Source organism: Bufo gargarizans, chromosome 2, assembly GCF_014858855.1.
Source record: "Bufo gargarizans isolate SCDJY-AF-19 chromosome 2, ASM1485885v1, whole genome shotgun sequence".
NCBI lineage: Eukaryota > Metazoa > Chordata > Amphibia > Anura > Bufonidae > Bufo > Bufo gargarizans.
In genome coordinates, this window is record NC_058081.1 from 189,399,785 (window position 1) to 189,417,122 (window position 17,338).

The 17,338-nt window shown below is 42.0% G+C and overlaps 1 protein-coding gene across 2 annotated transcripts in view; it reads left to right on the plus strand.

The window, feature by feature from the left end:
• RBPMS2 (RNA binding protein, mRNA processing factor 2) overlaps positions 1 to 14,396 on the plus strand; it is a 36,127-nt gene extending 21,731 nt beyond the window's left edge. For both annotated transcript variants that reach the window (XM_044279786.1, XM_044279785.1), the window contains 4 exons: positions 3,632 to 3,782; positions 5,299 to 5,447; positions 11,191 to 11,263; positions 13,464 to 14,396. In XM_044279786.1, coding sequence (XP_044135721.1) covers positions 3,632 to 3,782; positions 5,299 to 5,447; positions 11,191 to 11,253 — 363 coding nt within the window. In that variant the 3' untranslated portion in view covers positions 11,254 to 11,263; positions 13,464 to 14,396. The remainder of the gene's footprint in view (positions 1 to 3,631; positions 3,783 to 5,298; positions 5,448 to 11,190; positions 11,264 to 13,463) is intronic.
• The last annotated feature ends 2,942 nt before the right edge of the window (positions 14,397 to 17,338 follow it).

Consider the following 17,338-nt stretch of genomic DNA (forward strand, 5'->3'; position numbering starts at 1 on the left):
TTAGAAACTACACACCTCAAGGTATTCAAAACTGGTTTTACAAACTTTATTAACCTTTTAGGTGTTCCACAAGAATTAATGTTAAATGGAGATTAACTTTCAGAATTTCACTTTTTAGGCAAGTGTTCTATTTTCTGCTAACAAAGCAAAGGTTAACAGCCAAAGAACTCTATTGCCCTGGTTCTGCATTTTACAGAAATGCCCCATATGTGGTCGTTAACTGCTGTATTGGCACACCAAGAAACGCCATGTGGTTTTTGGAAGGCAGATTTCACTGGGATAATTTTAAGCTGCCATGTCACATTTGATGACCCCCTGATGCACCCCTAGAGTAGAAACTAAAAAAAAAAAATTACCCCATTTTGGAAACTACAGGATAAGGTGGCAGTTTTGTTGGTACTATTTTAGGGTACATCTAATTTTCGGTTTCTCTAGATTACCCTTTGAGGCAAGGTAACAAATGGCTATTTTGGCACAGTTTTTTTTTATTAGTGTCATCTGGCAGGTTAGATCATGTGGTATCTTTATAGAGCAGGTTGTTAGAGACAACAATACCAAATATGACTAGGGTTTGATCTAGGGGTGCACCGAAATGAAAATTCTGGTCCGAAACCGAAAATTCAGGATACCCCTTGACCGAAACCGAAACTGCCTTTTTGCCCAAATACTTTTAAAAGACCCCACCCACCCCATAACGGTGCCATCCACAGACCCCCACCCACCCCATAACAGTGCCATCCACAGACCCCCACCCACCCCATAACAGTGCCATCCACAGACCCCCACCCACCCCATAACAGTGCCATCCACAGACCCCCCCCACCCCATAACAGTGCCATCCACAGACCCCCCCCACCCCATAACAGTGCCATCCACAGACCCCCCCCACCCCATAACAGTGCCATCCACAGACCCCCCCCCACCCCATAACAGTGCCATCCACAGACCCCCCCCACCCCATAACAGTGCCATCCACAGACCCCCCCCCCACCCCATAACAGTGCCATCCACAGACCCCCCCCCCACCCCATAACAGTGCCATCCACAGACCCCCCCCCCCCACCCCATAACAGTGCCATCCACAGACCCCCCCCCCCCACCCCATAACAGTGCCATCCACAGACCCCCCCCCCCACCCCATAACAGTGCCATCCACAGACCCCCCCCCCCACCCCATAACAGTGCCATCCACAGACCCCCCCCCCCACCCCATAACAGTGCCATCCACAGACCCCCCCCCACCCCATAACAGTGCCATCCACAGACCCCCCCCCCACCCCATAACAGTGCCATCCACAGACCCCCCCCACCCCATAACAGTGCCATCCACAGACCCCCACCCCATAACAGTGCCATCCACAGCCCCCATTGTACAATTAATAGATTAATAGAAAATAGCGGGGAGGAACTGGGAGGAGGAGCTGGGGGCCGGTGCGTTCACTGTTCTCCGGCCCCCAGCTCCAGTAGTTATAAAATGTTGTACAATTAATAAGAAATCTATTCATTTGGCCCCCCTCTGCAGTATTACATTCAATACAGCCACATCATACTCACAGGGCTGTCATCTTAATGCTGGCCGGCCGGGCAGAGGAGCAGCAGCGTCACGACTGACGTCATGTGCCCGGCCTACTTTCTGAATGAAGGAGGCGGCGCAGGCATGTGACGTCAGTCGTGATGCTGCCGCTAGTCTGCCCGGCCGGCCAGCACAGCCCTGTGAGTAGGATGTGGCTGTATTGAATGTAATACTGCAGAGGGGGGCCAAATTAATAGAATGCTTATTAATTGTACAACATTTTATAACTACTGGAGCTGGGGGCCGGAGCACAGTGAACGCACCGGCCCCCAGCTCCTCCCCGCTATTTCCGGCCGATATGTAAAAATATCGGCAGAAACAGATTAGGTGCATTCTCGGCCGATATTTTCGGCCGCCGAAATTTCGGTGCACCCCTAGTTTGATCCCTTTACAATGCATCACAGTACTTCTGTATTGTAATGCATTGGCTGTAAAGCGTATTGCACACTGTAATACACTGCCTGTTTGCCTGTGAGGTCCAGAGGGCTGGACCTCACATGCTCTCCCGGAAGGCAGCCACAATGCCTCAGTACAGCAGCACAGGGACCTGATAAAAGCTCTCTGCCTCTGCACACATCGCACGTGCTGCGGTCATCAAGGGTTAATGCGCCGGCATCTGTTTTCTCTGAAGCCCTGCTGTATGCGCCGGCCATCGGTGACTGCCGGACCCCTGCTGCTGATCGGGCGGACACAGCAACTGCACCCGCCCGATCAGCGTGCTGTAATAGTACTGCCTTACTATTACAGTGCTGGTCGGGAAAGGGTTAAAGGGGGAATATTTTGATCAGACTAGGAGATCTGGCATGCTCTTCCTGCTGCACTGTGACCTGATGTTGCGCAGTTAAGTGTGCATTATGTCCTGATGCTGTACATAGTCGGGACAAGCACATGTACATTGCAACAAGAGTTTTGCAATATATCTGATTACCTGCAAAGACTGCTCCCTGCAATATGTAGGGTGCACAACAAATCAAAACTATGGACTTTTGTGTGAGCACCTATTGGATATTTCACACACTTAAGGTCTCTGCTGTGAGCTTACATTTTGCCATTGTCCATAAAGGTGATGTAAAAGCCTTCTCAGTTCAGAGAGGGGAGAGTTGCGCTTCCAGTTAGGAGCAGAGATCATGGATGAAAACTTTAGCGGAGAAGCTTAATTGATGTGTAAATTAGGAGGCTGCTCTCCCACAGGCCTGAACAAGAAGCACAATTAGATTTTTACAGCATCACTAGTGTTGTCTTTTGTATTTTATCTAGGATTTTCTTCTGTTTTCCATGTTTTGAGTGGCCCAGTCCAATTTACCATGTGACACTGAGTCCTGATTTGATTGGTGGGGGGGCATGGTTATATGGAAGGGGTCTTGTCATGAGTAAGAACAGAGTACGTGGTCAAATGCATGAACTGTACATGTGAATCTTGTGATAGATTTTACCACGATACAATAAAGTCAGTTTTTATTGGAAGCTGGATTTTACTGCAATTTTTTTTTTCTAGCATATCGGATACACTAACATTTTCCCCACTTCTCAGGAAAGAAAAGTGCCTGTCTTAAAGACTGAAAAATACAGTACTAGCAGCTGGCAATGAAGGTCCAGCTGGGTTTTGCCACTTGGGTAGCTTCCCTGCAGTCTGACACTGGCAGCACTGATTGGATAGTGTTGGGCTGTACAGGGACACTCCCTGACTGGTAATGTGCAGCAGGACCTTCATTGTAGACTGCTAGCAATTCATTGATGTCTAACAAGAATAGTAAAAGTGGCACATCAGTCGTAATAGAAGATCCAGAATTTACTAATCTATTATCCACTGGTTTACTCACATCTATAAACTAATATTAACAAAGGTGTGTTTTTAGCTGTATAATTTATTGAAGCCTTAACATCTTTTACCAACTTTTCTTGATGTAAGTTTTGCAACACACTATGTATGTTGGCAATATTAAATAAAGCTGTGAGTCTTTGTACTAGAAGCTGCATGATGGCTTTTTCTTAAATTGTTGAATCTTGTAATGCTATTGGGTCCATTAAGACGTTCCATTGGTACTTTGCTTTCCTTAGGGTATCCGTTTTGATCCGGAGAACCCACAGACCTTAAGACTAGAGTTTGCGAAGGCCAACACAAAGATGGCCAAGAACAAATTAATGGCTACACCTAACCCCACACACCTCCACCCTGCACTTGGAGCACACTTCATTGCACGAGATCCATGTAAGTTCTGAAACTGATTTTTGTGAAATAATCCGGTTAAGGAAACTGCAGTAGTTAAAGGGTTTGGCCAGTGTATTTTACTGGCTACACATGTACTGGTAACAGTACCTTCAGGGAGCTAGTAATAAGCACTATTAAACTATGGGCAATGATGTCTGACAATTCATTTTTACATTGAGCTCCCCGACCTGAGAGGCCAGTTCTGCTGTAGGAACGTGGCCTCCATTCATTTTATACTGGGAATGGACTGTATATGCTAATTCCTTGTCCATCCCCCAGTGTAAGTGAATGGAAACAATGTTTCCAGCAGAAGGCCAGCATGCAGGTTAGGGGACATGCATGTGGCCATATTTTTGTCTGCATCAGATCTATATTTTTGCAAATCCTATGCAGACCCATTCATTTCCGTATAGAACATGTCCTATTTGGCAGGTTAAAAAATAAATGGTGGCCTTCACTTGGCTAGGATTGTTTTGTGGACTGCAAAATACTTACAGCTGTGTGCACAAGTCCTAAAAATGAGTTTATTCATATTCAAGAGATCAATGCCAATAGTTTAGTAATGGCTTTTACTAGCTGCATACATGTGCCGCTAGTAATATAAACTGGGCAACCTCGTTAATTGATAGCCTATGGCCAGTATTGGACAAGCGTGTGATGGCAATGTTTCCTGGACAAAATTTCTCGTCTGACCAGAAGTCACTGCATAATAGTAGTCTATGATGCTGTGGTAAGGACAGTAAATTTGCCTGTCAGATTGCACACGAGTTGCACCGCGTTCACATCTGTGTCAAGCAGATCCAGCTGCCTGACTCTGCACAAATGCCGGCTGTTGGTTTGACAAAGTTACATGTAATTGGTTTTTGTCCAGACTAAACCTGGTATTTATGCCAGAAAGCAGCCAGATATCTGCTGGACCTCATTAATCAATGTGGAGAGCAGAGCCTCTAGGTGGTATTTTAAAATTTCACCCCCACTCCCCCAGACCTGTAAAGTACTTTCCTGCTCCCCACTGCTTTATTCTGGCTATGTGGATCTTGACCTGTCTTCACAATGGTTCTGGTCCCTGCATGGACAGGGACACATCACTGCTGAGCTCTTTAGCTGCAGCAGCGCTCATGACCCAGTCTGTGCAGGATGTTTGTGTGCATTACTATGGAGTTGCCACTAGTTTATTGCCTGCTACTGGCAGCACTAGATCCTGGCCGTTCAACTTCTGCATGTAATTATTTTGCAGGCACTAGTCATAACCTCAACTTGTTGTTCTGGCACATTTTTGCAACTTTTCCCATTGTTAATCCTTCTCTTCAGCCTTCTCAATTTGCCTTGAAATTGTGTAACGCTCAGTGTAGGTTGTCAAAGGCTTCTCCAGGCTTGTGTTTAGATGAAGTGAAGATTTTTGCCTGCTGCTTTACATATGGTCTTTCCCTGGCATTAGGCTGAAGTTTAAAATGGTTTCTAGAATGAAGTGTACAAAATAAAAATAAAAAATAAAATTGTTTTTGCTTTCCTCTAGATGACCTAACGGGTGCTGCACTGATCCCAGCCTCACCAGAAGCTTGGTCTCCCTATCCACTGTACACTGCAGAGCTGGCACCAGCAATCCCTCACGCTGCATTTACTTACCCAGCGGCGGCGGCTGCAGCTGCTGCTCTACATGCACAGGTAAAAAATGTTCAGCCTGCTGCCAAGTCAAATTTTTTTTTTTGGGATAATTTAGCTGGAAAGGGCGTATCATAAACCCAACAGTGAGACAACAAATGGCTGTTTTCATAATTTCCATGGAAGTGCATAGCTATTCATAAACTATAGCTCTTTACTATGCTTGGTGCTCCTTGTTCTTGACTAATGTGACAAACCTCTTCCCTTATAAATGATTGATTGTTTCTGCAGATTTGCATGAAGCTGTACAAATCCCACTGAAGTTTGTATGAGTCCTGCAGTGAATCTACCACACAACATAGATGTGTTGGGTATAGATGCAAAGAAAAAGCTAATCTTGCTGCGTGAGCGAGGGATAGGTCTTGAGCGCCCAAAGCAGAACACTACGGGGAGGTTTATCAAAACTGGAAAACTGGCTTAGTTGTCCCTAGCAACCAATTTCCCCTTATGTTCTTGCATTCCATTGTATCCTAACATGGAAGAAATAAGTAAGCCATTTGCTTTTAAGTAGTTAAACATTATATTCACCTACTAACCTAAGACTGCTTGGAGCAATTTCACAAGAAAGTCCTTTTGGTTTATTTCATCATCTATTAATCTGTAGTCTAGAAGTGACATGCCAAACTGAACTACACTGGTGAAGAATCTCTTAAACATCACAATTGAGTCTATTTGCTAAGGTATTAGTTATACCATTTGGGCCTGAGCTTGTTGTGATCATGAATGGCAGATCAGCATTCATAAGGGCAGGTTTACGCTTCTATATATATATATATATATATATATATATATATATATATATATATATCGCAAACGCACATTTTAGTGATTTAAAGGGTTTTTACTGATTACTCTGGATAGGTAGTCAGTATCTGATCAGTGGGGGTAATGTTCAAAATATATGAATAAAACGGAATGAGGTTGTGATGGAGCACAGTAACAGGTAAAACTCTGGTTCAAGCTCCAAAGGAATCCAGATCCCCCAAAACTATAGGGAAACACTCCAGTATAAATCTAAGGGTATTTACCCAACATCCACAGTGCAACATGGAGGAGCTGAAATGTTGCACTGTGTATGTTGGGTGAATCTATATCCTATGAATAAAACTGAGTGTTAACAATCTTGTCAGTTTTGTGTCCCACTGTTGGCACTGATTAAATGGTGTTGGTGTCAAAGGGGAATGCCCTTAAACACTAAGGGGGATGGTAACTCCCAGTTCCTAAGTAGAGTAAACATTATGGTTCAATGCAGAGTTCTAAAAAAATTGGTATTCTGAGTACTTAAAGCATAGAAAGTGGCGTTAGCATCATCCTGTTTTTGGCATTTATTTATTTTTTGTGTAGTTGGTTCTTCATTACTTGCCACTGTTTCTGTAAGTGTCATGTGGTTTAAGGCTACATGCCGATCAGCATCTGCAATTCCAGTGTTCTGTCTGTGGCAAAAGCAATCTGATGAATAAATACTGCTAATCATACGGGCAATGAGATCCATCGGGCACCAGCAGTATCCCGCATAGGAACAGAACCCTGGAATTGCAAATACTGAGATGAATGTTGTATGGTTTGGAGCCCTTAACCATTTCTTATGACTTGCGTGTGTGTTTTTTTTTTTTTTTTTTTTTTTTTAAATAATGCTCCTAAAACTACTTAATGCATCTCCTTTCTTAAATCCAGAGTTTACAAGAGTTCTTCCCTTGGCTATGCTGTCCCTAAGAAAACTGTCTAAATTTGTAGTTTCACCCTTGACGTAGATTTACTCCTAGAATGATGTTGCTTAGCAGAGGAATGTTATCTCCTTCTCCCTCCCCCCTGCTCTTGCCACAAACAGACTGAACAGAAAACATCTGTCTGAAATGGCTATTGGGTAGTTGTGTAATCCTCAATTGCTTATTTTACAAACCAATCTTCAGGGTAAAGGATCTTTTTAAGGGAGTTCTGCATAGTTTAAATCCAGTCAAACAATGAAATGTTTGCAGACCTAAAAACATGGCTCAAGCTCTTATCAATGGCCGCAGGGAGGAGTGGTATTACTTCTGAGGAGGCTACTCAACCAGGCAAGGTGGTTTAAACATGTATTGGGTCTGGTGAAAAATGATTTGTTAGAAGCTGCTGAATATATGAAACTGTTTGTTAGTTCTTGACTCTTGAGCAGTTTGACTCCTATCATAAGTCATACAGGGGGCAGATATCTAGGGTTAAAAATCGTGTGACAAACAAGTGTTTCCTGTTCCCACTAAGATGGATGGAATGAACTCCATATGTGCTATTTGCAGTGGAAGCATAAGAAAATGAGGACAAGTCAGGGACGAGACTTCTAAGGGATATTAACTTTTTTATGTTGACACTTTACCCACTCTGTAAACCTGAATATAGATCCCAGCAAGGGTCTGTGGCTCTAATTACCACCCTCCCCTCCTGAGGATGCCATCTGGGTGGTAGTACTTGGCTACCTACACATGAAAAGCTACTAGTGCCAGACATGCAGTACTTGTGCAGCGCAAATCTTTAGTCTGTGTATATAGCACTAGTAGAGAATGTGTCCCTGGGTGCAGCTGTACTTGGTTTTGATTGGAGTGACTTGGTATTGAAGCAATGTGATGGTGGTTGTACCACTGTAAAGTGGTCTTGACTCTGTAGGCTAAAAGTTGGACATTAACTGTACAAAGCATGGGGGGAGGTTACTGTTATAGGTGTATTTTGAGGTTCGTTTTTTAGACTGGATTTGCAAAGCACAGCTGTGGCAAACTTGACACTGGCACACAGTAATACACTTTCTACAAGTGCATTGTATTTGCAACCCATTTCAGTGAAGGTACACTGGGGGGAGATGCATCTTTAATTTTATTTTATTTTTTTAATGTTTTTTTTTCTTCACACCTAATAAATGTGGCGCAAGGGATGTAATCTGAAAGCCTGGCCAAACCTCCACATCTGTAGTTGGTGTTGGAAGGCTCAGTTGTGAAACTGTTTTCGGGGGTCACTTGCAAAAAAAAGTTATAAGTGATCTGTGGGTTAAAACCTCCCTTCTGATCCTGAACTGTCATGTGACCAACATTCTGCTTTCCAATTGACAAACTTCCGTTGTCGCATGAGTTCCTCAACTCAAACAGGTAAACACATGGGCTCTAGCAGTCGGCTGCCACCCTCCTGATCATATACTCTGCTCAGCAATCATCTGGTCTCAGCCTTATATAGGTACAAAATGCTGCTGGAGACATTTAAAGGGAGCCTATCACTGATTTTGGAGTAATACTACAGGAGTCCAGACTCCTCTCCATTCTGTATGGAAGCTTAGTATAACTGTACAGTCGTGGCTAAAAGTTTTGAGAATTACATAAATATTGGAAAAGTTGCTGCTTAAGTTTTTAGAATGGCAATTTGTGTATACTCCAGAATATTATGAAGAGTGATCAGATGAATTGCATAGTCCTTCTTTGCCATGAAAATTAACTTGATTTCAAGCACCACCCTCCTTTTAACTGGTCAAGTCTGCCATTTTAACCCAATCAGCCTGACAATGATCTCCAGCCTAGATCATTGTCAGGCTGACTGGGTTAAAATGGCAGACTTGACCTGTCAAAAGGAGGGTGGTGCTTGAAATCATTGTTCTATGTTAACCATGGTGACCTGCAAAGAAACTCGTGCAGCCATCATTGCGTTGCATAAAAATGGCTTCACAGGCAAGGATATTGTGGCTACCAACAGCAACTTCTTCCAACAAGCCAACAACAGTTTGGTGAAAAACAATGCATTTTCCAGCACGATGGAGCACCGTGCCATTTGACCTTTTGGGTCCATGGCCTGGAAACTCCCCAGATCTTAATCCCATTGAGAACTTGTGGTCAATCCTCAAGAGGCGGGTGGACAAACAAAAACCCACTAATTCTGACAAACTCCAAGAAGTGATTATGAAAGAATGGGTTGCTATCAGTCAGGAATTGTCCCAGAAGTTGATTGACAGCATGCCCAGTCGAATTGCAGAGGTCCTGAAAAAGAAGGGCCAACACTGCAAATACTGACTCTTTGCATAAATGTCATGTAATTGTCGCTAAAAGCCTTTGAAACTATGAAGTGCGTGTAATTATATTTCACTACATCACAGAAACAACTGAAACAAAGATCTAAAAGCAGTTTAGCAGCAAACTTTGTGAAAACTAATATTTGTCATTCTCACTTTTGGCCACGACTATGTTGGTGAAGGGAGCAGTCTGAAAAACATAAGTCCTTATCTGCAGTACTACTCAGTGCTCCAAAACCATGGTGATCCTTGAAGTACGAAAGGCTGGACTTCCCTTTAGGCTACATGCACACGACTGGCTTTTTTTTTTTTTTTTTTTTTGCGGTCAGCAAACCGTGGATGCACAACAAACGGAAGCCGCCCATGTGCCTTCCGCAATTTGCAGAATGGGCGGCTCATTGTAGTCATGCCTATTGTCCGCAAAAACCAGACAAGAATAGAACATGAGATAAATGGGTCCACATCCGAGCCGCAAAAACTGCGGCTCGGATGCGGACCAAAACGGTTATGTGCATGAGGCCTTAAGTTGTCAAGACTGGCTTACTACTTTTATAGAACAGCCAATTTTCCAGACCTGGCTGTAGATAAATTAACCATGCTAATGTGACAAAGGTGAAATTTGCATTTTTGCTTCCATTTAATCTTGGGGATCTGGTATCTATTTGTATAAAGTAGAAATGTGCTTCTTGAATGCAGCAGTCACAAGTCTAAGCCTACCCACCTTTCAATGCAGGCACACATTTACATTTTTTTTTCTGGATAAAATTAATGTCATGGCACAAGGATGTAAAACGTATGGCCCTCCAGCTGTTGCAAAACTAACTTCCATCATGCCCAGACAGCTTTTGTTTTGCGATTTGCCAAATATTACAGGCATTTTTCCACATGCAGGGAGGCCCATACATTTTAATTTGTATTTACCCTAGGTGACTAACATGCAATCATTGGCTAGCTATTTGTCTTCTGCAATAAATGTAGTCATTAGATGACAGATGTCAGTATATTCCAATGCAGTGCTACTGCCTCAAACCAGGTGCTATGACACTGAAAGATGTTCTTTAGCACTTTAACCCCTTCCCGACCAGCGCTGTGATAGTACAGTGCTGGCCGCATCTTTAAAGATGGTGGCCACCTGCTTCATATAGCAGACACCTGCAGCTCGTGTCAGCAACTGGCAGTAATGCTGGTCGTGGACATTTAACCAATCAGATGCAGTCACGGCATCTAAGCGTGCATCAAAACACAAACCTATAAATATAAGGTATTGCCAGATTCATACTGACCTGTAGAATAAAAGTAACCGGTCAGTTCTATTGTACATCAAGTCTTAAATAAAAAAAAAAACGTAAAACTGGAATCATACCCTCATCATATGCAATATAAATGGTGGCTTTCGAAAATACATCTTGTCCCATAAAAAAAACAAGCCCTCATATGGCTATGTGAACAGACAAATAAGTTATGGCTCTGGGAAGACAGAGCACAAAATGAAAACGCAAAAAACTTTCAGGGCTGAAAGGCTTCAGCTAACAAGTATAAGGTCTAGCTTTTATTTTCCATTATATAATACAGATTGAAAAGATGTTGGTACCATTTTGATAGGCCGGAATGTCCCACAAAGCCAAATATTCAGTCCATAACTCTAACAATCCTTGTCTTCATTGGCACTCAACAGTATTTGGTATCTATTTGCCTTGGAATGTAAGAATATGTGTTTTTCATTCTCAGATGCGTTGGTATCCACCATCTGAAGCCACCCAGCAAGGATGGAAATCGCGCCAATTCTGCTAAAAGCTCTTTGGTAAGTAAAGCACTGTATATAATTCTTCTGTAAACAGATTACTGTACTTTATTTTGAGAATGTAAGAAAGGGCTGAACGATTTGTAGAAGTTTCTAAAGGCCAAAATGCTATCCACGGGAGCAATTAAAGATTAGGATAATTTAAGTCAGTTTTGCTCGAGTCTGTGTTGGCATACTTTATGCCAGATTTATCAAATGTCAGTTTGATCGTTTTGTTTTCCTTTTAAAGAGGACCTGCCACCACAAAATGCAATCTGAAAGTGTCATGTTTGTAGAGCAGGAGAAGATGAGCATATTGCTATATTTTTGTGAAGATTCACAAACCTATAAATTGCAGGTTTTACTGAATCTGTTCCCACAAATCTTCTCATTATCACCTGCTCAATAAAATGGTATTTCAGATTGCATTGCACTTCATGGTGACTGGTCCACTTTAAACACTACTTTGCTCAGAAAAGCTACTCCAGTTTTCTTACTCCACCCTCTAGGGGTGCACCTAGCCTTTCTGCTGCCTAAGGCAAAAACAAACTGCCCCACCATGCCAGTTTCTTAACCTAACAGTGATGTCAAACCTTTTAGAGGCAGAGTGCCCAAACTGCAACCCGAAATCCACTTTTTTATCAAAGTACCAACACCAATCGGCAATTTAACCTGACTACTATAGTTCAATATAGTACATATTCCATGTACTTTATCATTTAGCTATTAAATCCTGCCTGTGCTGTTCATGGTGCGCTCTGCGCTGATGAATGGCAGGAAAAGTCTAAGGCATATTGGTACACCATACTTCTTTCACAGTGCGGGTGCCCACAGAGGGCTCTGAGTGCCGCCTCTGGCACCCGTGCCATAGGTTCGCCATCACTGACCTTCCCTCCTGCCTTACTGTTAAAGACCACCTTGGAAAACATTACTTACAGAGCTACAAAACATAAGGTTAATACAGCACCACATACTCTGTACATTCAGCGATTGTGTCCTCTGTAGACGTTCTTTATCTTTTCCATTCAGACCAGACCACCATGCTTTCTTTCAGACTTCTCATCTCTGCAGAGTTTGACAACTACTTTTCCATCCTCCTCAACACCTTCTGAATACCCCATCCTGCCACCTCTAATACAGTGCCCACTGTGCTTTCCAGTACTATACTGCAGAAACAGATAATCCCCCTGAAAATGCAATTACCAGTCCCACCAATAGTAATTATTTGCCAGAGTGCACTATGGGGTAGTAGTGTCCATTTTGTCCCATAGTGCCCCAGTCATAATTCCCCCTAATGTGCCTGTACAAAAATATACCCTCTTACACATGCCAATACAAAATACTCCATGATGTGCCAGTACAAAAAACACTCCCTTACAATGTGCACTAAGTACAAAAATGCTCTCTTTTAGTGCCCCCAGTACAATGGATATCCCCATAGTGGTCCCCTTATGTGTGCCAGTACAAAAAATGGTCCTTTTTTACAGCCACCATGTCCATAGTGCTTTCTCAGATTACAAAATGACCCCCATCCCACTGTGGTCCAACACCATGCTGCTAAATAAAAATAATAAACTCAAATACTTGCCTTCATTCTGTTGTCAGCGACGCAGTGCTAGAAGCATACTTCTGGTCTATGCCCTGAGCTATATGCAGCACTGCTCAGGCAGTGGGATATCTGCCTCTGATGGGCTACAAGAACTAAGGCTAAAGCCTATTAGCAGCGGAAACAGTTGGCCAAGGAGACATCACTCCCATGCCCTGTCGCAGCATTCAACTGTATTGCTGTCCCGAGTACAGCAATGCAGTTGAATATGTAGACATGAGCAATTCCACAATAAAGTGCTCATTACCCATGGCCTTTCCGCTGCCTCACCTGACTTCATTGGTGGTGCACCCCTGCCACCCTCCTACTAAAGGGAGTTTGTGACTTTCAAAGTCTGGAGTGAAACTTTTTACATGGGTAACTGCCCACTTCCCAACCCATAGTTCAAAACTGGAGTGGGTGGTCTAAAGAAAATATGCAAAAGTCAATGTTTGGGTAAGTGAGCCTAAAGCTGCAAATGTGAAATTTTGAAGCCAGAATTCTGGAGTGAAGGTGTGATAAATCAGGACCTGTCTCTATACAGACTATTAGAGCAGCTCTGTAAACGGAAACGCAACAGGATGAAACCATGCTGACTAAATATCAAACTCAAATTTTTTATTTTTTTATGTCTAGGATTGAAACCTTCCCTCCAACCCCTTTCGGATTTTTTATTTTTTTCTCCATGAAGTGATGTACCAAACATGAATAAGTATTCACTGAACATTGTATTTCTCCATAAGCCTCCGAATGTTTGGTCCAGATTTCCCAACATGGAGTCGTCAAGCAAATCCCTTGAATTGGTTTGGACTTTCTGTGGAATATTAACCAGTCAGCTGGGTGACTTCATTAACTTAGTCTAAATAAAGATGCCTCATGACTTCTGAAACTGTGGTAGAACAAGGCATGGTTACAGCAAGCAAGTCCAGGCCATGCTTTGTTAATTTGTGACTCTTACAACCAACCTTTTATTGCATGAATTTACTATTTAAGTGTGTGGTAATGATCTGTTGCTTGTGTACCAGATTCAGAAGGTCTACCTTGTGACCTTTTTGATCTAGTCATGCTTCTAATGTGCTGCTCATTTCACCACCTCAAACGCAGTCTGAAAGTCTTCTAACCTGATCATCAACTTTAGTTAACTTTTTTCATTGGAGAGTCAGTTTTTTTGCCAAATAATGCAACCTTATGAGGAAATGGAGCAAAAGTACCAGTATTTTTGTAACTTGTTTAATAAGGATATATTTATGCATCGTTTGTTTGTTTTTTCTGTGTGGTATTAATAATTAAAAATATATATTAATCTGTCTAAGTTAATGTTCAGTTAAAGAGCTCAGATGCTGTATGGTTTGTCTACTGTACTCTATGAACAATTGTGCAATTTTGTTTTGCTGCAGTCTACTGCTTGGTATTGAAGTTTTCAGTATTATGAAAGGTCTCCTGCTTGAACAGAGAAACTGTTTCTCTAATAATGATTCTGAGAATGTGATACTGGATAAAATATAAACTATTTAAGAAGTGTTGGTGTGAATTTGAAATTTCTGACCCATTAAAGCAACTGAAAACCCATAGTGTTGTACAAATTGCTCTATTCTCACATGGCGGCAGCTTGTCTTGAAGTAGAATAAGGGGGTCAAGAGTTTTAACAAGGGACAGGTGAGCCTAGTAAAATTAATTTTGGGGTCCAATGTACAAATGCATGCAAATACAGTACCTGATCACACAGCAGCAAGACTCTGCAGATTGATTATAGGGTTCCTGCAGCAAGGTAGGTCACTGGAGAAATGGGCTACTAACTGGCATGCCTCTGTGCCTAGAAGTCTTCTACACCCAATGCATAATAAACTGAGGGGTTAAAAAAATGCAATTGTGTTCCCTGAGTTGTACAACAAGATTTACTGCAGACACATTCAAAATCTACAATTAAAGTGATATTTTTGGGAGGGTTTTCCCAATTTTAATGTGACTGACAGCAGAATGCCAAAAACATATATAGGTTGCTTATTAAAGCTCCATTATGGAACCTCCCAGAGTGGTATTAGGGTACCGACAGACTTTTAATAAGTCCTTAAGCATGACTAATCATGCTGGCAGCAAAACTTCTTGGTGGGTAGCTTATCTGATGTATATGGCCAGCTCTACATATGACAATTCACATAATGAGATTTCTTGCACTGCATTTTTTTTTAACTCTGGAGTTTAGTTTATTTTTTGTGCCCTTTTAGCCACTTCACATCTGGGCCATTTGTTCCCTTCCTGACCAGGCCTAATTTGTCATATCTGACATATGTCACTTTGTGGTAATAGCTTTGGAATGTTTTTACTTATCCAAGCCACTCAGTTTTTTTTTTTTTCCTCGTGAAATTGTATTTCATGATAGTCATAAATTTGAGTCAATATATTTCACCTTTATGAAAAAAACAAATGTACCATAAATGTTAAACCTTTACATTCCTCTGCTTTTAAAACAAAGTGATGCCTCATAAAATATTTATTACTTAACCTTCTACAGGTCTACTTTATGTTGGCATCATTTTGTGAATGTAATTTTATTTTTTTAGGGCATTAGAAGGCTTGGAATTTTAGAAGCAATTCTTGAGAAATTGCCAAAACCCACTTTGTAAGGACCAGTTCAGGTCTGAAGTCACTTTGTGGGGCTTATGTAGTGGATACCCCCATAAATGACCCCATTGTAGAAACTACACCCCTCAAGTTACTTAACAGTTTTTACAAACTTTGTTAACCCTCTAGGTGTTCCACAAGAATTAAAGGAAAATGGAGATCAAATTTTTAAACTTCACTTTCTTTGGCAGATTTTCCATTAAAAATTTTTCTTAACACACTGAGGGTTAAATGCTAAACAAAACAATATTTGTTACCCTGATTCATAAACTGATGTAAGGGCATACTACAGGGCGAAGAAGAAAAGGACCACATGGTTTTTGGAAGGCATATGTTGCTGATCTGGTTTTTAGATGCCATGTCACATGTTTTTGTGAGGAAAGGTACCCCCAAAAAATGGCTGTTTATTTACAACATATGACGAGGTACATCAATCATGTGCCATTTTTATAGAGCAGTTTGTTACGGATGCAATTATATCAAATTTGTCTAGTTTGTTTTAGTTTTACATAAAGCATTTTTGAGAAATTTAGGTTTGTGTGAATTTTCTGAACTTTTTTTTTTTTTTTTTACTGCCGGTCGTATTTTGCAGGGAGTTAACTTTATTTTTTGGGTACATATAATTTTATTTTGATCATTCAGACACTATGGGGCAAGGTGACCAAAAATTTTGGACCAATTTTGTCTTGGTATCATTTTTTGCAGGATGAGGTGACCGTTTGGAACTATTTTGGGGGACATAAGCCATTTTTATTGCTTGGTGTTGCACTTTATGTAATTTTGGGTGACAAAAGATGATTACTCTTACCGGTAATTACATTTTTCATATAGCCTCCACAATGGCACTTAAGCAGGAGGAGGGAGCCCTGCCCCCAGGGACAGGAAACAACGTAGAAAGCAGTTTTAAATGCCTCCTCCCCATTACCTTCTCCAGTAAGTACCAAAGGAATCAAGATGATGCTGAAGTAACCTTTTATTTGTAGAGAGATATGAATAAAGTTATAATAGACAAAAGAATACAAGCAAACAATGGGTGGGAAAAACCAAGTGCAGTTGTGGAGGCTATACGGAAAATCCAATTACCGGTAAGAGTAATTATCATTTCTGTACGCCTCCCACAACAGCACTTCAGCAGGAGGAATAACAAAGAAATCCATTAGGGGGAGACTGCCGCTGACAGGACTTTTCGTCCGAACGACAAATCCGAATTGGACTGAACATCCAACCTATAGTGGTTGAAAAAGGTGGAAGGATTTGACCATGTAGTGGCTTGGCCGATCTGAGACAAGGAGGCGGATTCTGCCCAAGAGGTTGAAATCGATCTGGTTGAATAGGCTTTTAAACCCTCTGGAGGAGTAAGACCCTTAACTGTATAGGCCATTGCAATGGTCATTCTTACCCAGCGGGCTATAGTAATTTTTGATGCTGTCTGCATACTAGACCAGAAGACGGTCAGATTTTCGCTGTCATTTTGTGGCTTCCAGATGGTGGAAACGTCTTTCTTTTGAAGATTTTGCCCGTGCACAGAAGGTGTTGAGATATACCACCGTGGTGGAGTTGTTGGAGAGGATTTTTAAGTTTTGTCCTTGGATGACTGGAGCCAGGGCTTTTAGGGCCATATACACGGTCAGCAGCTCTTTGGCGTTTGAAGAAAGGGGAAGGGTCTCTGCATCCCAGGACCCCTGTAACAGCTGACCCTGACAATGGGCTCCCCAGCCTGCCCTGCTTGCGTCTTATGTTACCGCTATCCGATTGTAGATCTTCCAAGGGACCCCCTTGACTGAGTTTTGTTCAGCCACCATCCCAAGAAGACCTTGAACCTTGGAGGTAAGGTAACAGCCTTTTCCAGGAAGATGCTTTTGTTCCACTGTTTTAGCAGGAATTCCTGT